Source organism: Tamandua tetradactyla, chromosome 10, assembly GCF_023851605.1.
Source record: "Tamandua tetradactyla isolate mTamTet1 chromosome 10, mTamTet1.pri, whole genome shotgun sequence".
NCBI classification, from domain to species: domain Eukaryota; kingdom Metazoa; phylum Chordata; class Mammalia; order Pilosa; family Myrmecophagidae; genus Tamandua; species Tamandua tetradactyla.
In genome coordinates this window covers 41900996-41923877 of record NC_135336.1, presented here as the reverse complement: position 1 = coordinate 41923877, position 22882 = coordinate 41900996, and the positions used below count along the sequence as shown (strand labels likewise).

Here is a 22882-nt window from a genome sequence, read left to right as displayed (position 1 = left end):
GCAACACCGCTTCCCGATATTCTGTCTGGGAAGAGGTTCAATCTTTAGAAATTGCAGGAGAAATCTGTCCGTTTGCTTGGGTGCCTGGCTTTCTGGACTAGAAAGGACTGAGACTTTAATCTGAGAAAATTGGGGGTTTTCTCTTTGAGACACTAATTCACCACTTAATTCAAAATATAAGAGATACACGCTCTGGCTTTTGTAGACATTGGGAAAATCTGTATGCCATAATATGGTCTAGAAATTCCTGATTTAATCTCCCGTGGGAAAAGCCAAATATCTTCTTTGAATTTGGTACTCAAGCAATCGACTCAAGTGCTCTGATTCCAAAAGAAAGTGTTCAGAGAGAGGTGCAGGGGTTGGGAGGGGGCTGGGGAAATCAGCTCAGTATCACCACCTCTGCTCTCTCAATATCACCACCTCTTACGTACTGCCCCTGGCCAACCGCAAACGGTCCCAGCTAACTCGCAGGAGGCGAGTTCCCACCTCCTCTTACTCCTTCCTTCCTCTTACCCTTGGACTCAAGGTGCTAGCCCCCGCTGGAGATCCTCTATCCCCACCACTCTATAAAAAGAAGGAGGCTGCACCATCGCTGGCGAGAAACTCCCTAAGGAGTGAGGAGAACGCCCTGGGACAAGCACAGGGTAGGTGGCCTTTCAAACCTCGGTGAGACTGGGTGGGCAGCAGAAATTGGGGGGCCGAATCACGAGGGCGCTGGCAGCAGTGAGAGGAAGCTGCAGTCCCGGCGGCAGCTGGGGCGCGTGTGACTCCCGTTGCGCACTCCCCATTGGCCGGCGCGGCCTCGGGGGCGGGGTCCCGCGGAAGCCCAGCCCACCCCGACTCCGGTCCAGCAGCCCGCGCTTCTGCCAGCCGAGTCCCAGAGCCCGGCAGAGTCTCGGACTCGATCCTGCAGCGCCTCTAGGCTGCGGATCGGCGCTCCAACCACCTGCCCCGCGCTGCGGCCGGGGAAGCGGGGAGGAGTGAGGAAGGGGGGAGGAGGCGGGGGGAGGAGGAAAGGCAGCTTACACACGCCTTCCAGTCCCTCCACTCAGAGCTGCCCGGGAGACCGCCGCTGCCGCCGCCGCTGCCACTATCACTGCTGCTGCTTTCGCTGCCGCTGCCACCTGAGGAGAGCGCCTGGACCTGCCGACCCCGCCGCCGCCCCCAGCGATTCCTTCCTAGCACCCGGGCTTTTCCTGCACACCATCCTGCCGTTATTTTATTATCCCAAGAGAAGGAAAATAAAGGACCAGTCCCGCCACAGAACCACGTACACCTTTCCGAATTACTCAAGTATTTCTGAAGCAAAGAGGTCGCCAGCCCGGGAGGAGCTACCCTAGGGGGCCGAGGAGGGGGTGTTGAAGGGGAGGGAGGAGGAGTTGGGGGGCACTGCCTGGTGGAAAGTTGCGTGCGGCGGAGACCCAAAGGTGCAGCGCCATAGCCCGGGAGACGGTGCGTCTGGGAGAAGCCGCTGCCCCTGTGTCTTGACCCGCGAGCGGACCGGCTGCGCGGGGCCCGGCGACGCCCCCTCCTGCGGCGCGGACCCTGTCGGTGGCCCCCGAGGAGGAGGAGGAGGAGGAATATGGCATCGAAGGTGGTCCCCTCCTGCCGTCTGTTCTTCTGCCTCTTGATCTCCGCAGTCGTCCTCAGACCAGGTGAGCAGGGACCACGGACCAGCCCCGGGCCGGCGCGGGCCTCGGGCAGCTCGCTGGGTCCTGGCCTCTCATCGCCCGGGCTGTGCGCCCAGGCGCGTGGGGAGGTAAGGGAGCAGCCCAGCTCGGTCACCTGTACCACGTTTGGGTTCGGCTGGTTAGTCCAAGTTTAGGAGGCGAGCCGGCGCGCTGGGCCAATCTCCAGGAACTTTGGGTGCGGCCGGGGTCTGGGCTGGGGGACCGGTGGGCAAGATCGTGTCTCTCTTCCTTTCCTCCTACGCCTCCCAGGTTCGCGACAGACTAGCCCTTTGACAGTCCCACGAGTCTCTGGGTATTAAAGTCCTTGTCATTGCACTCCCCGGGCAGTTTTCCTTTCGTTTAGCTCTTGGAGGAAATAACTGTCCGCACTTTTTCGTGATAAATTCCCCAGGAACTTCCCCTTGATCAGTGGTGACGAACGGACAGGAGGGGTTGAGGAGAGAGGGAGGTCTTCAATCACCCCTTAAAAAAATCCTCTTGATGCATAAATCGTGGTTTTAATACCCCCTCCCCCTCGCCCCGTCTGCTGAGTGGTGATGTGGGGGTGATGGGTGATGACAGAAACGCAACCTGAACTGAAATTAGTCACTAGATTTATGAGACGTGAGTGAGGGGCTTGCAAATTTCCAGGTTGCAGTTCAGCCTCCGTTTTCAGTTCCGAACTGCCTCAGAAGAAAAAAAGATAAAATCCCCAACATCTACAGAATCCTGTGGGAATCCCTTCCCTTTCCCCTGGGGACGACCCCTGGTCTTGTCATCCTCTGGTAGTTGAACTGAGCTGGTGTTAACAGGGTATTCTGCGCGCTCACTGTCATTTGACTGAGCGGCTGGTTTATCCCCTTGGTGACTTGAAGGTTTCCGGGGATTTTTTTTTCCATTTGAAGTTCTGATCTCCAGCCTTTCGTAGACAGTTGCAAGTTAAACTGCTACCTCTTCTTATTTTGGCTTCAATTTGTCCTTATCCTTTTATCAAAGGAAAGCTTACTACCTTTTCACATCTTTCATTCCTGCACATCCCTTCAGTTGCTGCCACATCCCTTCAGTTGGTGAGTCCACCAACGAGATTTAGAAACCTCTGGATCTCTCCCAGGAAAAGGGGATAAGGGACTTGGGGGCGAAGCTTGAGGTTAGAGATTACAAGTGTTTCTGAGAGGCTGTTGCTGCAGCAGCTGCTGCTGTGAGTGTGTGTTTTGGAAAGGGGTATGTTGCCTTCTCTAGATCTCTTTATTAAAGTTACATTTCTGGGTGAAGTAATGAGCTCACCTGCTGTTCTGAGCTGGAGAAATAGGCGTCTGTTACCAACCTCCAGCTGTAGGGCGGGGACCAAGAAACGAGAGAGTCGACCAGGATTTAAAGCAGGCGGGGGTGGGGTAAAAACACCGGTGAGGTGGGAAGGGGAGACCCCCTTGGATCCGGCACGGTGCGGCTTTCATTTTTCCACGAGACCAGTGTCCGTTGGGGGAACGAAGGAAGGGCAATCTGGAGCCAGAGCCAAGGGGAGGGGAGAGAGGGAAGGACGAGGGTGATGTAGTTGTAAAATGCAAAGGCCAACACGCCCATAGTTCGTTTTCAGTTTAAGCAACTCCCGACTTTGAGCGTGTAACCGTACCTACCCCACCCCCACGCTCACCCCCGGGCCACAAGCACACTCCCAGTTCCCTTTTCCGGGCGGTCGCCCAGGAATTTTCTGTTGGGCCACGTCTGAAGACAGGTTATTTCCGCAGTTAACTGCTGAAAGGAAAGCGGTTTCTCCTTCAGACCTCATTTGCGGCTGGATTCGGTGGGCACCCGGCTGAGCACTTTCGGAAAGCTGGGAGCACGTTCGCTCCGCCGCCTGCCCACGTCAGTTGCCTCAGTCCCTAGGACCCCTGGTTCTTTGAAGTTAGCGGGTTTGCATGTGCGTAAAATTCTCGCTGCGGTCTCGGTGTTTTAAAAAAGGATTGTGCCACCGAAAGGCCGCTTGTCCAGTCAGAACGCAAGTTCTGGACGGCAAATGCGCCTCCTTTAGAGCCCTCTGCAAAGCTGAGCCGGCTGGGGATGCAGTGCCAGTGGCTGGCTCGGTCACAGGGGCTGACTTCCCCGCCTGCCGCCCTTCATTTCCGGAGCCTTTTTGATAGTGTGTGTTCAGATCTAGAGGACAGAAACTTGAGTTTGTGAAACTGCTATCGCCGTTCCCATACTAGTTCATGTTCTTTATGTGTTTTTTTTTGTTTGTTTTTGTTTTTGTTTTGACTTCTAGTCATTGATACATTTTAGGCCTGGTAAGTTACCTGTATCTAAGGGGCGGGGAGAGGATATATCTGAACCACGAAAACTGAATTTGGAGATAAAAGCAGCGAAGTTTGTGGTTAGCATTCGAGGTAGTGATTTCATTATTCTTGTAGAAAGAGCGTCAGCCTGTGGTGACATTTTGTATTGCTTTAAAAAGGCTCTCCTTTATTATTTAACACAAGGAGGTGGAGCGCTGCAGTTAACTGTTCACTGGAGACAGCTGTCTGCCTCCCTCTGAAAATTTTCTTAATGATAAGTGCATATAAAGCTTTGTTTCGGGGGGATATCGTTAGGAACATGTCAGTTTATCTCAGCAGGCTTCGGGAAAAGCATTAACCATAATAATATCATTTTCAGACTACCTAAAATGGGACTATTAAAATTTGTTAACTTAAAAATAGCAATCTGCCTTATGGCCAGTAAATACTGCTTTTCCCTTGATTATTTACTTAATTGAATAGCAATTTGCAGCAAACTGCTTTTCTAGGCTGGGCTCAAGACCATCTAGCTTGAGGGCTTGAGCAAGTTATTTAACCTTTTTGAATTTCAGCTTTCTGGTGTTGAAATAAAAGGGTAGTTCAGGATCTACTTTCTGATAGCTCTTCTAGCCCCCAAACTCTCTGTTTCTAATCTCTGAAGGTAAAAAAAAATCTATTTGGGCACCACAGAATCACTTTCCAATTGTATTTTTAAAATATTTTCTGACTGGGAAAAATTCATATAAATTCTATTACTAGGAAGGTGCCAGTGATCCAACTTATATAACTTACCATCTTTTTTCTACTTCTATTTGAATAATTATAAATATCTTGTGCATACTCCTTCCAGACCTGAATAAGCGTGATGAAGAATTAGTCTTCCACTCTCCTGATAAAGGAGACCCCCAGAGGGCAGAGGGTTTTAGATCTCAGAAAACCCCATTTATGCAACCCATCCATCCTACAAGCCTGCCTAAATTTAAGCTATATATGTAATTCCTAGATGAGATGTAAGTAATGATTGATACTATCAAGTTCATGTGATAGAGCCTTATTTGTGGACTCTAAAGTTGCTTCTAAAACAAAGAAATTGATTTGGGCTATGGGGTAAAATTCAGTCATGAAGGAAAGAGAAAATACTCTTTGCTTTCCTATTGTTTCAAAACTTGTAGAAATCCTAAAGATTTTGCATAACCAATTCCTAAACTTTTTCAACCTTTTTAGAAAATCCAAACTAACTTATTTTGTATAATAGAAGCTTTTGTTCTTTTTAATGACAGTTTAGGTGAAGAATGGGAATCTATTGCTGACTTATTAAAAAGAAGAAAATCATTAAAAACCTACTTTAATTGTCTTAAGTGTTATCAGAAAACTCTTGATATTGGAATCAGGACTCTTGTATTGAACTTTTAGCTATGTCATATAAGAATGTTGTGATCTTGGGAGAGTTATTTTCTATTCCTTTTAATTTCTAATCTATAAAATTCTCCCTCTGGGTAATGAGTGGTTCTGGTTGCACTTGACGCACAGACAAGATGTGGTTTGATTAGTAATTCCCTTGCTCAGCAATTTGAATTTTTCAAATAAAACATGCTATATTAATCAAAGTTTTATTATATTGTTACTAGAACAACACCCTTTAATTTGTCCCACTTAATTATCACTTTGACCATTTCATTAAATGCAGTAAAAAATGAATCATCTTTTTTTCTTTTTTCTTCTTTTTCTTTTTTTCCCCATTTTCATTGCCACTAAACATGGGCCTTTGTGAAATTGAGCACTAAGTTGACAGCATTACTTGATGTCATGTGGCAACATTTTGTCAAATAGTATTTTAAATGCTCTTGTAATCAGATTGTCCCACACATACTTCTTTCTTTTGTGGCCATTTATTTAGCATGAAGCACCATCAAAGTGTTCTAGCTCCCTGAAGCTATTAACTCAAGTAGACACATGCAATATGTGTCCCAAATATGTAGGAGACCCATATAGATGCAGCAATGATAAAACAAGTATCTCTGCACCTTTGTGGACATATAGAAGCTTAAACTTAATTCCTTCGAATGTGTTAACTTTATTCTTCATTATTATGTTTTCTCAAGAGTCCAACTCACTTTGTACACAATGTATGCAACATAGGAAGAAATGAACTATCTCATCGGAACACTAAAGAATGTTTGCTCTGGAGTGGTGGGTGATGAATTAACATATACTTGATGATTACTTTTGGATTTCAGCTCCTTTTTTATTTCCAATAAAAAAGTATAAAGATTGGAAAAATGTCCACTTATATCTTCCATTACTTTTTTTAATTGATGCAAAATTTTCCCTTCCTAGTGGAGAAAAAAAGTCAAGTATAAAATTTACCTATATTTAAGAAGAGGTTATTATAAGCCATTAGATGAGGTTAGATACTACAATGATGTTAGTATTCCTACAGTGTACAAAGTATTATCACCCATTTGGAGTTACTGATACCTTCATCCATTTTTTTCTTGGTTTGAGTAACAACATTCATACTCTCTTTTCTCTTTTTTATTGAACAGAATACCGTATATATTTCAGATGGAACTAGTTCCAAATTTGCCATGCTATTTATAGTAACTTATCACAGCCCATTATTGTAGTATATGTTCCAAGAATGAAATCAGCTTTTACTGCTTTCTCTCTTATTTATCCAGTTAGCTTTCAATTATTCATTCCATTGAAGGGGAAATCAGAGCTGATCACAGTCCAAAACAAAACTAATCAAGATTACTTAGTTTGACTTTGAGGTGAGGTACTTCAATGAACATGCTTGTGTCTGGTTTTCTAAGAATTCAATGTTGCCACACAATGAAACTAAGCTGAAGAGAATGATTAATCAGAAATCAGAAAGCTGTCCAGAGTCCCTGGCTTATTTCCCTTTTTTTTTTTTAACTCTTCCTCTATTACCCCATAGACCAATGCAAAATTTTGACCAAAGTCTAGACCAAAAGCGTTCCTGAGATAAGTAATCAATTTGTCTTTGAAAATCATAGAAATACTTTTGGTGTTTACAAGGGATATCACAAGGAAATCATCCTATAACTGCAGCAATCGGTATATTCTGGATTTCCTTCAATTACATTGCCATCAAGAATCACTTGTTTTGCTCTACAAATTCATATATTTAGCTATTATTAAAAATTTTACCCTTACTTGATAATCATTTTTCTTAATTTTTACTTTTATCACTTTATATGAGTTTCCATGAATGAATGGATAATTAAGAAATAGACTTTCTTCATATGTGATGGTTTGGCAGCCAAGGAGATTGGCTCCCCAATAATAAGTTCATCTTTTTGCTTAATGAAAAAACAAAACAAAACAAAACAAAACTCTTGCTGCCTGTAATAGATTTGGGGGCTACTATATGTAGTGGAAACCAGTAATATCCAATCCATAAATGGAGGGGGCAGATTGGAGCTTGAATTAAAATGACTTCCTTTTGGTCGCTTTCATTTTAAATTTTCTTCAATTGACCATTAACTTGTTGAATATCAAATCTTATCTTCATCAGCACATCTTCCCACTCAGCAAAGAGGTAGGCACCTAGAGGCTGCTTCACTTCCTTTCTTTGCATGGAATATGAAATAATGCAAATAAGAATTTTGTTCTTCCACATGGCAGGACCTGCCATTCTTGGTTACAAAGAAGCTTTCCCAAAGAACTTGAGAATGGAGGATATAATGTTGCCCCCCCTGAGAAATAAACCAGAAAATAAAAACCTGGTGAAAGAACATATATATGCCAGATCGTCTTTGTTGGAAGAAAGAGTCACAAGTCAACAAGACAAGATGCTTTATGATAATGTATTAGTGAAAAAAAGTTTATAATAGTAAAGTAAGGGCCTTGAGATTGAGAGTGGAAAAAGCTTTGGTCACTAGTGAAAACAAAGAAAAATAAGAATGATTGAACCAAATGTAGTTACTGTAGGTTCTTACCCATCTAAATTCTTTTCTTGGAAGTGAAAGTGGTCACCCTGACTACAAAATAGGACTTGTCCAACCCTGGTGGCAGATGTAGCTATTTTGTAGAGATGGATGAAACTCATTATAAAAACCTTATGCTATTAAATATTCAAATCATATAATTAACTTCCCTGGCTCTGATTCCATGGTCACCAAAAAAACCTCTGATTATAATGTGAATTCTTATATAGCTGGTTTACAAGGCAAGAATGCCTTAGCTGAAAAATTATGAGCATTTGCTCCCTTTGGCAATAATTGTTCTCACATAAACCAATAAGCTGACTTATGAGAATTCATCCCTAAAAGATGGAACAACTTTTAGTAAGCAGCCAAAAGAGGTTTTTAAGTGTTCAGGGAGAAAGTCTGGACACTGAACTATGTCATATTCATCTTGAGAGCCCTTGTAAGGGGCACTCAACCAGCCATTCCCCAGGTGATACTCAGGTGACATCACTATTGTGGGCATTTAGCTTTATTTCTTTCACATCTTTTGGTGCTATCTGGCTTACTAAACCCATTATCAGTAGGGTGACCATGTATCCTGGTATATCCCAGACAGCCTTGGTTTTGTTTGTTGTCCTGTTACGATGATTAATGGCTCCCTCTTTCACTCTCAAAAGTGCACCATTTAGATGACAAATTACATGGTCACCATAATTATTGACTGTCTACATGTCTGTTTGTAATAGTACTTACAGTTAAAAACGTATTTTTCATTCTGGCAAAAAACACATATTTGTAACTTTTTAAAATAAAGCATCAAGCACAGGGAAGTATCAGAAAGGGGTTATGTGCCCCTTTCATGCCAAGAATAGGAGAGACACCTGGGTCATAGCATGGAACCCCAGAATGTTGTGGTGGATGTGGAATGTTGACGGGCCCGTGAGTTGTAATGAAAACAGAACTGACCTGAGATGCCAAGGGAATAGGGATGTTTGAAATTCACCTGGGAGCTACATTTAGCTATGGAGCCACCTAAGGAAGGCTTTTCAGTCAGATACTGAAAACTTTTCTAAGCCAATTGCATGACTCCCTTTCTGGTCTTCTACTTTGCGCTTTCTCGGCAGCACAACTGTCTGTTTGGATTTCAAAATTAAAACAGTGGGATGTCTGCAAAGTTGAAGAAAATCTGCAAGTGCTTTTGTATAGTAAGATATAGTTGTATCAGTCAGAAATAGTATTCCACTTGGGGCAGCAAAGAGTATGACAAGAACAGCTGATGCCAAGTCTAATTAATTCCTAATTAGCACGTATGTATTATTTGGTTCAGCCATCTCTTGAGTGTGGAAATGAATGAATATAAGGAAAAATGAGAGGGTACACAGTGTAAGGTAAGCCATAGCGTTGGCTTAATTAATAGGATAGAATGAGGGGTGAGGACCCTGACCACCATGACTAAAACTTTTCAGCATAATTCCAAATATTTTCCCTAAAAGTTTGAAAGTTTCTGTATTTGGGGCTCCAAATCAGGGAAAGGATATAAGAAAACCTCTAGGTCCCATAGTGTATCAATAATTAAGGTGCATAACAAAGCATCCAAAAACATACTGGTTTACAAACATCAGCCATTTGCTTAATTCATTTTTCTCCAAGTTGGCAGTTTGGCCAGGACTTGGACTTGGCTGGGTGGTTTTTCTGGTTTCAACTGAACTTCATTCTTCTGCAGTCTGCTGTAGATCAACCTAAGTAGCTCTGCTTGTGGGCATTGTCCAAGACAACTTGGCACTCCTCCATGGTCTTTCGTTCAGTAACAGGCTTGCCTAGGCCTGTTCCCCCAGTGGAAGCAGAGTTCTGAAAGAAAGCAGAAGCATGCAAGGCTTCTTGAGGCCTTGCCTTGGACCGGTCATAAGCCCAGCTCAAATTCAAGGGATGGGGAAATATTCTCAATAGTTTGAATGGAAGGAGCTGCAAAGTCACTTTATTAAAGATGTGAAAAAAGAGTGGGTGGGAGAATTAGGACCATTTTAGCCATCAGTTCACCACTCACAGTGGTAGTGGGAGACGCGACAGCAGCAACAACCCCTACAGAAGGTCTGTAACACCATATTCAGAGTTCAGACTCTTCTAGATCCTTGGACAAAAAATATGATTTATTTAAAAAAAAAAAATGAGAGGCCTAAGACCTTTAGCTGTTTCCTTCTGCTCAAACCTCAACTTTCCCAAAATAAATTTGGAAAGTTCAATATCAGTGTGTGCAAGTGTGTGTGTGTATATGTTTTTTGTGAAAGAAATTTCAATTGATTATAGGCATTAAGTTAGTGGTCATCAGCTAAAAGTGGTAGGAAAAAGGGTCATTAAAAAGATGAGAAGGCGACTTAGAGATTCATCTTGCTCAGTCCCCCTACTTAACAACCGAGGTAATTGAAGGCTCAAGTTAATTGGTTATAAGTAATTCAATAGCAAATTAGCCAAAACTATGAAAGACAACAATGTTCTTAGTTTTATTTATATCTAGACTTACAAATTCAAGATTTTAGAGCTGCAAAGGACCTTAAAATTACTTAGCTATTTGTCTAAAGTATCATTGTTAACGAATCCAAAACTAGAATTCATGAGAATTGACCATTCAACATGGATAACAACATTCAGAAACACATTCAGTGCTATGTGCACTCTGCTTGGGGTTGAGTATACCATAATAAACTAATTACTAGACGGCCAAGGTGCTGCACTGATAGAAGTTTTATTGTCTCTGGAAAACAGACATCAGTTAGTTAATCATATAACCTCATATAATTAATTATTAAATGGAAGTTTTGCTGAGTGTTTTTAAGGACAAATAAAGAGGATTTTGCCTAAGAGTGGCAGATTTCATATGGGGTTTAGGAAAAAACAGGGAATCTTTTAAGGACGTGATGCTCGAGGTATACACTAAAAAATAATTGAACAAAAGATGTGGGCTGAGGAAATATCATCATTGTGGGTTGACAGAACAACACGAGTGAAGACACTGAGGTGTGGGAAGGTACACGATTTCTAACTCCTAGAGGTGAAGAGGGCCTGTCCCTCTTGAGGGAAATTGAAGAAGTTCCGAAAGATGGGGCAAAAACCAGGGACTTTCTGAAGTTGAAATACCTTCCTGTAATCTCCCTAATTTATTTACCACTTGTAGCATTCAGAAAAGGATTTCTTCGCTCTTATTCAGATATGTGTATACAAGTAAATATTTGCATATACGCAGCCTCATTAAGAAATAAAGTAGCTTTTTTATCAGGAGCACATCTTGGAGATTAAGACATTATTCCACTTCAGCACATGTAGCTCTACCTCATTTTATTAAGTGGCTGTATTGGGTTGGATTGTACCATAATTTAGCCAGTTCCCTCATTCTTGGAAATGTAGACTGTTTGCTGTCTTATTATTACAAACAATGCAGCAGTGAACTCCTTAAAACTTGTTGTACTTGCAAATATTTTGGTAGAATATCCTGCAAGTGAAATTGCTGTGTCAAAGAATATGAGAATTTTAAATTTAAGTACCCTTTCAAGAGAGTGTGCACTTCTCAAAAAGTCCAACAAAAGTATGTGAGTATGGGGGCGCATGGGTGGTTCAGTGGTAGAAAGCTCGCCTGCCATGACGGAGACCCTGGTTCTGTTCCTGGCCCATGCACCTGCTCCCTAAAAAAAAAAGTATATGACTATACTCCTCCTTCACACTCTTTCCATAACTCTGTACTATTAAAGTAGCTTTTTTTTTTCTTAACCAGCCGAAGAATAGTCTAGTTTTTATTCATTTACTCTTTATGGGAAAAAATGGGAATTAAACAATGGCACATACACACACCCACACACTCACATATAAGGCAAGAGCTATAAAAAGATTGCTGCCTAACTTTATTATACATGAGATGGGGCCAAAAGTATGGGGGAAGAATTGTGTTTGTTATGAATTATTATCATTGCTCTTTCCACGTAAGATGGCTAACATTTAGAACATAAACTGTGTGATTAAAAGCCATTCTGCTTCCATTTTGGAAAATTCATGCCCTGTGAAATCAGATTGGCTGAACTGAAACAGTGAATTCAGAGACAACAACATATGTGCTTTAGGAGGGCTGATATTGCTTTTGATTACACAATTGGTTTCCAAATAAATGTGTTAGTTCATTCCAGGTACATATATATTGCATGAGCGGTTTAACTAACGCCATTTATAATTCCTGTGTAAGGTCTTACTAAATAATTTTGCTTATTCTTAAATCCTATTTTGTAAAATTCTTCTAATGAGTTTTTCTTGATAGACTTGTCAAAAAATTTTAAAAGCTGATAGAAAGCAACATCTTCTGCATGTGTGTGTGCATCTGTGTGTAAAATTCCATACCATTTGACCCTCTAATTTTTGGACCTATTAAGGAAAGGAAGATTAAATTCCATTTCTATAGTCACTTTTTTTTTTCAAAGTACATTTTAAGAAGTAGTTTTAGGACAGCTTTCCAAGTCTGGTATGGGTTACAGTTCCACAATTACAGGTTTTTCTTTCTAGCTGATCCAAGACACTGAAGATTAAAAAGAGATATCAGTATAACAATTCAGTAGTCATACTCATTTGTTAAAGGAGGAATCATAGTCACTTTAATGTAAAGACATTTATGCAATAAATAATACAACAAATATTGATAATATTTAGCATACATTGTAATTTCATTAATAAAGCAGTTTCTACCTGGTATTTAGTTTTAAATATTCAAATTTGTGGCATGTATTCTTAATTCTGCCTACATTTCCTTACCTCATTATAGGTACATCACATTTCATGAGGAACGTTTTGTTGGTTTTTAGACAAAGTTTTCTATTTTTGCAGAAGTGGTCAGGGCTGAAAATATCAATAATGCTTTTGCTGTAAGACCTAAGATAAAATGTATTACATATTTGAGTTTACCCTGTTAGCTTAATTCCCTACTCAACCTTACCCTAGTGGCCGCTAACCTTGTTCTCAAATAGAAAGTTTCTTTGCAAAATGTCTGCTTGGTGTTAAGATTAAATTGCTTATCATACTAGAATGGCAAGTAAGCATCTGTTTATTAAAACAGATGGCATCTTCTCTGATGTTTTTTCTTTCCTTTGCTGATAAGAAATATGCTTCCCTTCTAAAAAAAATTATGATAAAACAGTAAATAAAGAATAGAGTTTAAGGGTATGGTTTGGAGGTTATTATCATTTAGATCTGGTCCAAACTATTTGGTTAGAAAGGATTTAAGCTGCTTGAGAAGTGATTTTTTTTTTTTTGTATATAGTATGGATATACCTCCATGAGATTAAAAAAATTGCATTCCTTGCTTAATTTTTACAGACTGTCGTGCAAATAGATTCTGCAAACTATCAATGCATAGCATAGATTGCATTGCCTAATTACTCAAGAGCTTGAACCCTGGATCAGCATTAGTTTGATTTCTATCTCTTGTGTCTTGCTTTTCTCATTTGTAAAATGAGGATAACAATTCTGTCAACTTTGGTAGGAATATTCAAGAAGTTATTTAGCATATAATGGTTTTTTCAGGGCCTGGGATACAATGGCTCTCAATAAATGAGTATTATAAATCACATTTTTCAGTATTATAATATCAATTTCTTCATATTAGTAACATATATGTGACATTCCTCATTTTATTGATTGAGAGGTATGTTTCAGTTTCATCTTAATACATTTTGGGGATTTCATAACAAATTGGAAAGCATATTCTTATTAGAGGTTTCATAGTCCTTATGAATGTCACGTCAACTTTTCATTTTTAGCAATTCAAGAGTAAAAAAAGTAAAAGAAAAACATATTGAAAATTATAGTTTTAAAATGTATTATCTTCAAAACAAAAATGACAGAAAAAGCATTAGCTCTAAAATTATATGGACACATATTATTTACTACATTGTATTTAGAAATTGATATTATATATGCATTTTTGTGGTTTGAATGATATTAGGCCTTAGCAAGAAAAAGTTTCTAATTATTATAGTGTGGTCCTTTTGCAGATCATATTATGATTTTAAATACAGGACACCTTATGTCGACTGTAATTCAATAGAGGGAGCTCTGCTACTTTTGTTTTATGAGCACTTTAAGATGTTTTTATATAGTATGATTTTCTAGTGAACTCTAATAGTGAAATTATTAAAAAACTGTATTTTTAACATTAAGAATGTTATTTTGGAAACTGACTACTTTTTTAAGGTGGAATTCAAGAAATGCATCTTCAGATAATATATGTTTTTAAACTCCAATTCTTAGCTCTTTGTATCTTGTGGATAATAAATCACCAGAAGAAATTAAGATAGGTATACACTTGAGAATCATGTCTCTAATAAAGTAAGGCATCAAGTTTATTTCCTACGACTCAATAAATCATGATTTCAGTATTAATTTTTTGGTAGCTATTTGAAGATTTTTAACTGAATGATTATAGAGGTCTACATGGAAACAGTTCTTCATTCTCTTTATTACCCCTAAATGTTTCCTTGCTTTAGATAACTTCAGTTACATTCTTCAATTTAAGTTAATGACCATCATCTTATCTATTATTTCCTTACCTTGAATCTAGTAGCGATGACACAGTTTTTGTTTTGGCACAAACCATTAAAACTTTTGTCACTAATCTCCTAAAAAAGTTAAAAATTTAGTGGTTTCAGATTTATATGGAAACTTCTAAGATATCCTACATAAAGGAATTTTGCACTCAGTGTGTGAGATCTACTTTTGTCATAGATTTACTGTATTATATAAGTTTGCAGCCCCAAATTCTAAGATTTAAAAATAAATTTTAATTTAGAAAAGGAATATGTATACAGACCTGTATAGGTTTGTATAGATGATAAGCAATAACTTTGACTTGAGGTCCACTTAAGGAAAAACTTGTAAAAATTATGATATACCTTTATTTTTTATTCAAAAATGGAAATTATATTATTATGTTCCATAGAGTATGGCATATTCCTACACATTTGACTTTCTGATTTCTTATTAAAATGCTATCAGTTAAATAAATGGCACAGTTCTTTGGACATGCTTAAGAAGTACCAACACAGAAATGGCTTTCAAAATTTTCATATTGAAATTAGTAATCTTTTTATGGCAATGCTAGAAGAGAAACCTGGGATAGAGGCATGTAATTTGTTCTTCATCATTTTAAAACATTCTTAAAGTGCTCATTATATTGTGTTTACTTCTATTGTAATTTAAGGTGGCTTGGAAACAAATTTTGTGGGTTTGAAACCTGCATCTCCCACCTCTTACTTGGGTGACATTAGGCAAATTTTTGAACCCCTCTGGTGTCCTAATCTGTGCAATGGGGATAACAGTACCTGTCTCACAGGGTTGGTTGTGAAGATTAAATCAAGACTTGTAAAGTTTGTTTAACAATGTGGATGTCAAATAACAAACTCTCAATAAATGTTAACAGTACTGAAGTATTCAAGTAATTTTGGCTAATCTTTCCCCCTGCTCCAAAATATGATTCTAAATCCAATTTATCACCTTGGGTACAAAAAGAAGAGAGGGCACAGGTTATTCAAAATTATAAAATTGTTAGCTGTAGCTGTCCTGTCTCCACCTTTTCCTTTCACTCACAAGGTGGGCTATGAATGAGAATGATGTCATATTATTGTTGAATCTACTCGCTTTGCAAAACAGATAAATAGTTCACACACTCCAAGGCCTTATCTATTCTTAGCACCGTATCCATTGTGACAGAATTCCCATTTGATTATGAAACATTATTGCTCTGCAATCCTGAGGTTGAAAACTAAATTTAGAGGGAATTTAAAACCAAAAACTAGACACATGGCAGGCTGTAGTATAAAGTGTCTGAGAGCACATTGTTGTTTTAGGTCATTAGTGAAGTAGGGCAAGGCTAATTTAGGAGCCTGGAAGTGCCTGTGCTTAAAAGACAGGTTTATGGAGACTCTCTAGCTTCAGAGTAAAATAGAGCCCAGGGATCAGATTACTTTAAGAAAGTGAAAAAAAGTAAACATTCTAATGACTTTCTCAAACTTTGGTCTTGCCTGCCTCCAGTCTCTTCTATCTGCTATCAGAATAATATAAGATACAAATAGTCTTGTAAGTACTCTGCTTGAAACATTTCGAAGGCTCCTCAGTGTAGTCAGGATAAAATGCAAATTTAGCATAGCATTTTAAGTCCTTCTTAGCTTTCTCAGAACAGACTTCCTTGGAATTCCATACCCCAGTCATACTTGTAAATGTGCCTTCCCCTCTTGTTCCCTGGGTTGTTATTCATGCCATTGTCTGATTCTATAACACTTTCTCTTTAGCCTCTACCCATCACTCTCCCTGTGCCTGAATCACTGATATTGCCATCCTTTAAGCATGGTTTAGATGCCAACTTCTCCAGAAATTCCTGCCTGATCCCCCTAAAGTGACTGTTCTTTCTACTTCAAGTTTATTTCGTTAATCATGTTAAACTATTAGGGCCTATTTATTCTTGACTTTTTCTCTTATTCTTGATTTTTGTGTTCCTGAAAGGCAGGGGCTATGTCTTATTAATCTCTATATCTATACAATGCCTAGTAATATATACTATTTACTCAGCACATGTGTGATAATTGAATAGATGCAGTAATCAAAATTAGAATTTTTTTATTAGTAAAGCCTATTTGAAATAGTACCATATTTTCAAAGATTAATACAAATATATATACTGAAACAATTTTTAGATGATTTTAGAAATTTAATTACAGAATGATATATTTTCTGAATTGTGGTTTCTATATAAAACAGTATTTTCCATATTCTATCCATGCTGTGCAAATAAAGTTTGAAACGGAATAGTTAGCCTGTTTTCTTTTAGGTGCCAATCCAGATTTACATTAAAAATTTTAATTTATCACTCTAAAGCATTCTGCTAGAACTTTTAAAAACATTGAAATATAGCCCGTTTATTAAATATGAAGTAATTCATAGAAATCTAGAACTTATTTAATTTATTTTTGAATATAGATATCTAAATATACTACATATATGCAGTATTATAATAAATCTAGAATTTATTTAAATTATTTTTAGATGTAGGTATCTAAATATTTAATAAGTGTAATAAGTCTGGAACTTATTTAAACTAATGTATTTTAAGTATAGGTATTTAAATATTTAATATCTTTAATATTTTCTAAAGATATTAAAATCCTTCTTGTTTCCCAGGATAATTGTAGGAGCACTTTCTCAATAGCCAATGAATGACTGGCGTTGTCTAATTCTCCTGTTTTTAACTCAGAGATTGAATCTATGAATCAGGGCATTTTCTAGTATATGGAAAAGTATTGTAAAAGAGATTTCATGAGCAGGTTCATCAGTCAGGCAGGCAGTAATTATTATACTCATACCACAAAAGATACATGTGCATTGTGGGCCATGTGTTATGCTGTTATGAATAAAGTATTAAAGATAATGTAGAGAAAATATGGTTTTTGCAAAAATATTGTCCACAGAAGAATATTAACATTCAGTCACAAACCTAAGAAGATATATAAAGAAAAAATTTGGAAAGACAGTACTTCATTTTTATTAAAAAATGCACCTTTTGCTCTAACCTAACATTTTAATAGGCCATTAATAATAAAAAATGCAGAATTAGTTTTGTCATGATATCATATTTTTTATGGTATTTCATAACTGAAACGTATTGTTTGTCTGTCTAATCTTTTCTCTATGCAAAATAGTTTTAATTCCTATAACCTTTTAATTTAAAGTCATTCTTTTATTCTTACATGGGCAGGCACCTGGAATCAAACCCAGGTCTCCAGCATGACAGGCAAGAACTCTGCCTGCTAAGCCACCATGGCCCACCCTAATTTAAAGTCTTTTTATATGACTTGATTTATTTCTTTACTTTGGATTCTTGCCAGTTGTGAATTTTAACATCTATATCATGGTTTTGCTCTGTCATTTCCCATGGATGATCTTGTTAGTAAATTTTTGTCTGTGATTTGATAGTCAAGTTGTAGCCTGAATTCTTGCCCATAAATAGTTTTCTAATATGTTATAAAACTGCTATATAGTTAGACAATATAAACCCAATACATTGTCACTCTTAGCTGCTATTTATTAAATACCTGCTATGTTCCATGCACTGTAGTATTAAAGAAAGGAATGGCTAATATATTTATATAACCAATTTTGAATTGAAAAACTGTATGTCTTTTCAATTTTTTAAAATTACAAAATCTAATCTTACTTTAAACATTTTTAAAGTAACACTTTGAATGTAGTATAGCATACGTATCAAAAAGTAGTCAGTGGGTGGTACCATGGTGGCTCAGTGGCCCAATTCTTGCCTGCCATGCAGGAGACCCAGGTTCGATTCCCAGTGCCTGTCCATGCAAAAAAAAAAAAGGAATCAGAGCAAAGGCAATAAATATCAAATAAAGCCGAGTAAGTGGGGATTTCTCTTTCTTTAAATGTATCAGAATAGTTGGGCCATATTAGTGACCTGTCAAAAGTCAGTCAAATCAAGCAGGGTACATGACAACTTTTAAAAAAGCTTATTCTACTATTTGAAGAATACTACTTATTCCTATTAACAAATATTGCTTGGATTATTGGATTCTTGACATCTAATACTAGTTTCACTTTAATAATGTTGTGACCCAGCAAAATAATCTTCCTTCAAACACATAAGGCAATTTATAATAATAGAGCTCTCAGTTTTCTATGGAAACAGATTCTAGGCATCAATGTGCTGGTTTTATTCTATCTAAATCTATTTAAAAAGTTAAGTTCAATGATAAAAGATATGATCCCATCAAAAGAGCTCTGTAAAATCTGTGGAGGACAGTTGATGACTAAGGAAGCAAAATTTAAGTGATGAAAGAAGAGGAAGGGAGATTGAGAAGGATTTCTCCAGAGAGAAAAGAAAGTTAAAAGAAGAGATCACTGTGGACATTTTCTTTGTGGACTAGTAGCATCATACTACAAAATAATTTTTATTTTTCTGCTTTGCTATGACACCTAGTGATAATAAATTCTAGTAATTCCAAATATGAATCTCTCTTCTCAAATTTTAGGAATTCTGAATGGTATTAGTTTGCTTAATTCTAGGTGAAGACTAAATTAAGTGTAATGGTAGAGGATGTCATTTAGTAGTAAACATAGATAAATTTGCAGCATACCTGTTGGCTGGAATATATTCAGATCCACGGTGAGTCCTGGGGGACTAGACCTTGCTTCTTCACTGCCTAGACATGGATAGGACTTCTTACTATACTAGCATAATTGCATGTATTTAATTGTTTTTTTTTTTTTAGTGAGTTGTTGATTTTTACTTTAAAAAATTAAAATTGTGTGGAAAGTTATGTTATATTCTTTATTATTGAGTTAGCACATTATTTATGAGAAGCATATCTGTTTGGACACAAACAGGAATTATGGTATTTCGAGATTTAATCATAAGAGAAATACTTTGAATAACTGAGGAGGAATTACATTTGCCATGGCATTGTGTAGGTGTTTCCATAGGCTGAGCTTCCAGATGAGGTTGCTATAGGGAATGGCAGGTGAACATAAACATAAAATAAACAATTTTTCTCACCCCCCAAACAAATTTGAAAAATCAGCAAAGAAATCCCAGAAACATGTCAAATGTAAGATCATTTTTTACTACTTTTTTGTTGAGAATTTATCTTCTGGAAATATTGCACAATTTAGTGGTTTTTTATCTTTGGATGTTTGCAGGATACAGGATGTACTACAGACTTTTTAATTAAATGACATTGCTCCTCACAACAGAACTTGTGTGTACTTGTTAACCTCATACATAGTTACAAATAATAAAATTAAATGCAAACAAAGTTAAGAAAGCAGGTCCTATGCAAACAGTCCATATAATGCAAGAACTTTATTTTTTAATGTTCAAGTTAGAATACATTTAACAGTGTCGGTTCATCATTGTTGCGCTAGCAGTGGTAACCAGAATCATTTATGAGTTAATAGCAGTGATGGGGAACTTCCTTTCTGGGTGAAGGCTGGCTGTCAGTGATCAGTGAAGATCTATATACAAGAATTTTGGACAGGGAACAGGAGACCAAGATTTCTGTTCTGGCTTTGCTAGCAGCCTTGGAATTTTTTTTTTTTTTCACACGGGCAGGCACCGGAAATCGAACCTGGGTCCTCTGGCATGGCAGGTGACCATTCTTGCCTGCTGAGCCACCGTGGCCCACCCAGCCTTGGGATTTTGATTAGTCACTTCATATTTCTGGTCTCTGCTTATTTACTTGTTCAGTGACTATATTAGAATAGAGTTGAGTCAACTTCCTTCCATGTGATTGTGTATGTGTAATTTTATGCTACTGCCAAATAAAAATGCTCTTTGAATTGTCTATTTTTTGTATTATTTGTACTTCTTCTGTCCTCATCACTATGCCTGTTGAATGACAGTGTACCATTTTCCATAGCTAGAGTCTCCTGTTCCAGTGGACCATAAATTAAATAATTAAGCCATAGATATAAAAATATATATATATATACTATAAGCAGAGTTATGGTTGTGTGAAATTATAATAGACAAGGAAGGGATAAAAGGATAAAACCTCCACCCTACTCAACACTGAATGAACTTTTCATGACAGTAAATTATTGTATTTCATTTTAGTCTCCGTATTTTAACTGAATATTTTGAGAAATTGGATGTAGTTCAGTGAAATCAGTAAAAATTATTACATCTATAGAATTTAGGTCCTTTGAGGAAAGGTTAAGTCTTGGAGAAGGAATGGGTACAAGATTACTTAATTTGTATGTTGAGAATAATGACCAGTGATTCTTCATCTCCACGGACAACTGCCCAACAACAACCAAACAGAATTAAACTGCTGAAAGAAAAAGCTGATTTTTTTTTAATTAATAAAAAAAGAAAAGAAAAAGCTGTTTCCTTGATTTGAACTTGCTACTTTTGAGGGAGACTCAGGGATCAATGTACCTCATAGTGTCTCAAAACGTTATAGCTATTGTGTCTCTGGGAGGTTTTATATGTATACCATATTCCAAGCAGAGAGCTGCTGTTAATGTTCAACTTAGAGATCAGTTTGAAAGAATAATTTGGTCATAAATTTAGTGATACAGGCTTCATTTTTTTCTATCTGTAATAAAGAACAACAGTCTGCCACTTAAGATTCCTTCTGGTTCAAATAGTTTATGATTTTTGAATGTTGGGATGTTATATTCGATTCTAGAAATAACTTTTAAGGAAAATTTTTCTCAGGTTAAGAAAACACTTTTTTTTCTTTTTCTTTTAAATTATAAAAGTGAACATATTTTGAACTTAAGAGATTCCAAATGTTTCTAATCACACCTTGTGGATTTTAAGTTCCTGTAGGCTCAAAACCATGAGACCTTATGGTCATGATTTATATGTGACAAATTGACTGGGTATATTAAGGATTTCATGAAAGGTAAAAGGAAGAACAAATAATTTAAATAAGCTACTTAAGTGGACAACTCGTGTGTGGTGGTTTGAAGCTGTAGGTACCCCAGAAAATCCCTTCCTGTGGGTGTGAACTCATTGTAAGTAGGAGCTTTTGATGAGGTTACTTCAGTTAAGGCATCCAACCCAGATAGGTCTTAATCCTATGACTGCAGCCCTTTATAAGCAGAATGAAATTCTGACAGAAAAAGCTACGGAAGCTAGAGGCTGAACTTTTATAGAACCCAGAAGAGAATGGAGAGGCTAGTAGATGCTGCCATGTCCCAAGCCAAGGACCAAAGATCACTGGCAGCCACAGCCCCAGAGCACCACAGCTTCGGGGTGAGAAAGCATCACCTTGATGATGCCGCTGTTTGACTTTTTTTCTAACCTCAAAACTGTGACCAAATACATTTCCGTTGTTTAAGCTGAGCCATTGCATAGTATTTGCTTGAGCAGCACAGGAAACTAAAACAACATGTAATGTCTGTAAATCAAATCCCATACCTATAATATGAAAAGAATAATAGTCATATATCAGAGAGTTATTGAAAGAACTAAGTAAGATAATTTTTGGAAAGTTGTTAGCCAACTAACCAACAAGAATGACAGGCTCCAGAAATGTTAGCTATTTTATTACTGTCATTATTGTCAACAACTTAAGCTGGATGTTTTAAGACATTGCATCTTCCAATAAAAGGTACAAACATATACTTTTATTTAAATGTAATGGAAAAGAGAAAAAATTCCACGTAAAGTGGAGAATTTTCCCACTACAATTTTTCTTAATCCATATACATTAAAAATACAAGATTGCATAATAAGGGAAAAAAAAGGGGGCAGAAAAGTATTTTTGGTTACTTCCTTTTATATAAAAATAGAATATATATTTAAACACACACAATCATTTACATGCTTGTATACACACAGATTTTTTTCCTTAAAAACACACGGGAACTTTTATAAGTGGCTATTTCTGGAAAGGGGAATGGTAGTTTGAGGTAGGAAACAAGTCTGTTTTTTCTTTGTTTGATTTTTACTATATGTTCCCTCATAAGACTTGAATATTTAATATTTATAGTTTGTGTATTATTTTTAAATAAACAATTAGTGCAAAGATTATTTTCACAGCAATGATACTACCAAAACAGAAGAGACACATTTTGATTTGAGAAACTGGAAATTTAATTAGATATAGAGTTATCTATGGTTGTGAAATTTTAGAATACAATTGTACTCACTTCTTTATGTTCCTTGATTTTCTTTCTTGCTTGCTCTTAGGCACATGAAAGCATTCAGATATATTACAGTAAACTCTACATACATAATGGAATTAAAAGCCTTCATTTTCATTGGTGTTTTAAAAAATACTAGTTCATATTTGTTTAAATCACATTCAAGATGAAGATGCGTGGTTTCTTTATTGATTGGTGTTTTGAACTGATTTGCAAATTTAAAAAATGTAAGCCTATACGATGACTACTAAAAAAATTACCTAAGTATATATTATAGCCTACAAAGAGCATATTTTGTATAACGAAAAGAGATTCATAA

The 22882-nt window shown here is 37.4% G+C and overlaps 1 protein-coding gene across 2 annotated transcripts in view; it reads left to right on the top strand.

Moving 5' to 3' along the window:
- The first annotated feature begins 893 nt into the window (after window positions 1-893).
- ALCAM (activated leukocyte cell adhesion molecule) overlaps window positions 894-22882 on the top strand; it is a 198811-nt gene continuing 176822 nt past the window's right edge. The window contains exon 1 of one of the 2 annotated variants that reach the window (XM_077118504.1): window positions 894-1655. In XM_077118504.1, the coding sequence (XP_076974619.1) occupies window positions 1583-1655 (73 nt within the window). In that variant the 5' untranslated portion in view covers window positions 894-1582. The remainder of the gene's footprint in view (window positions 1656-22882) is intronic. The other variant, XM_077118503.1, reaches the window with a different exon arrangement.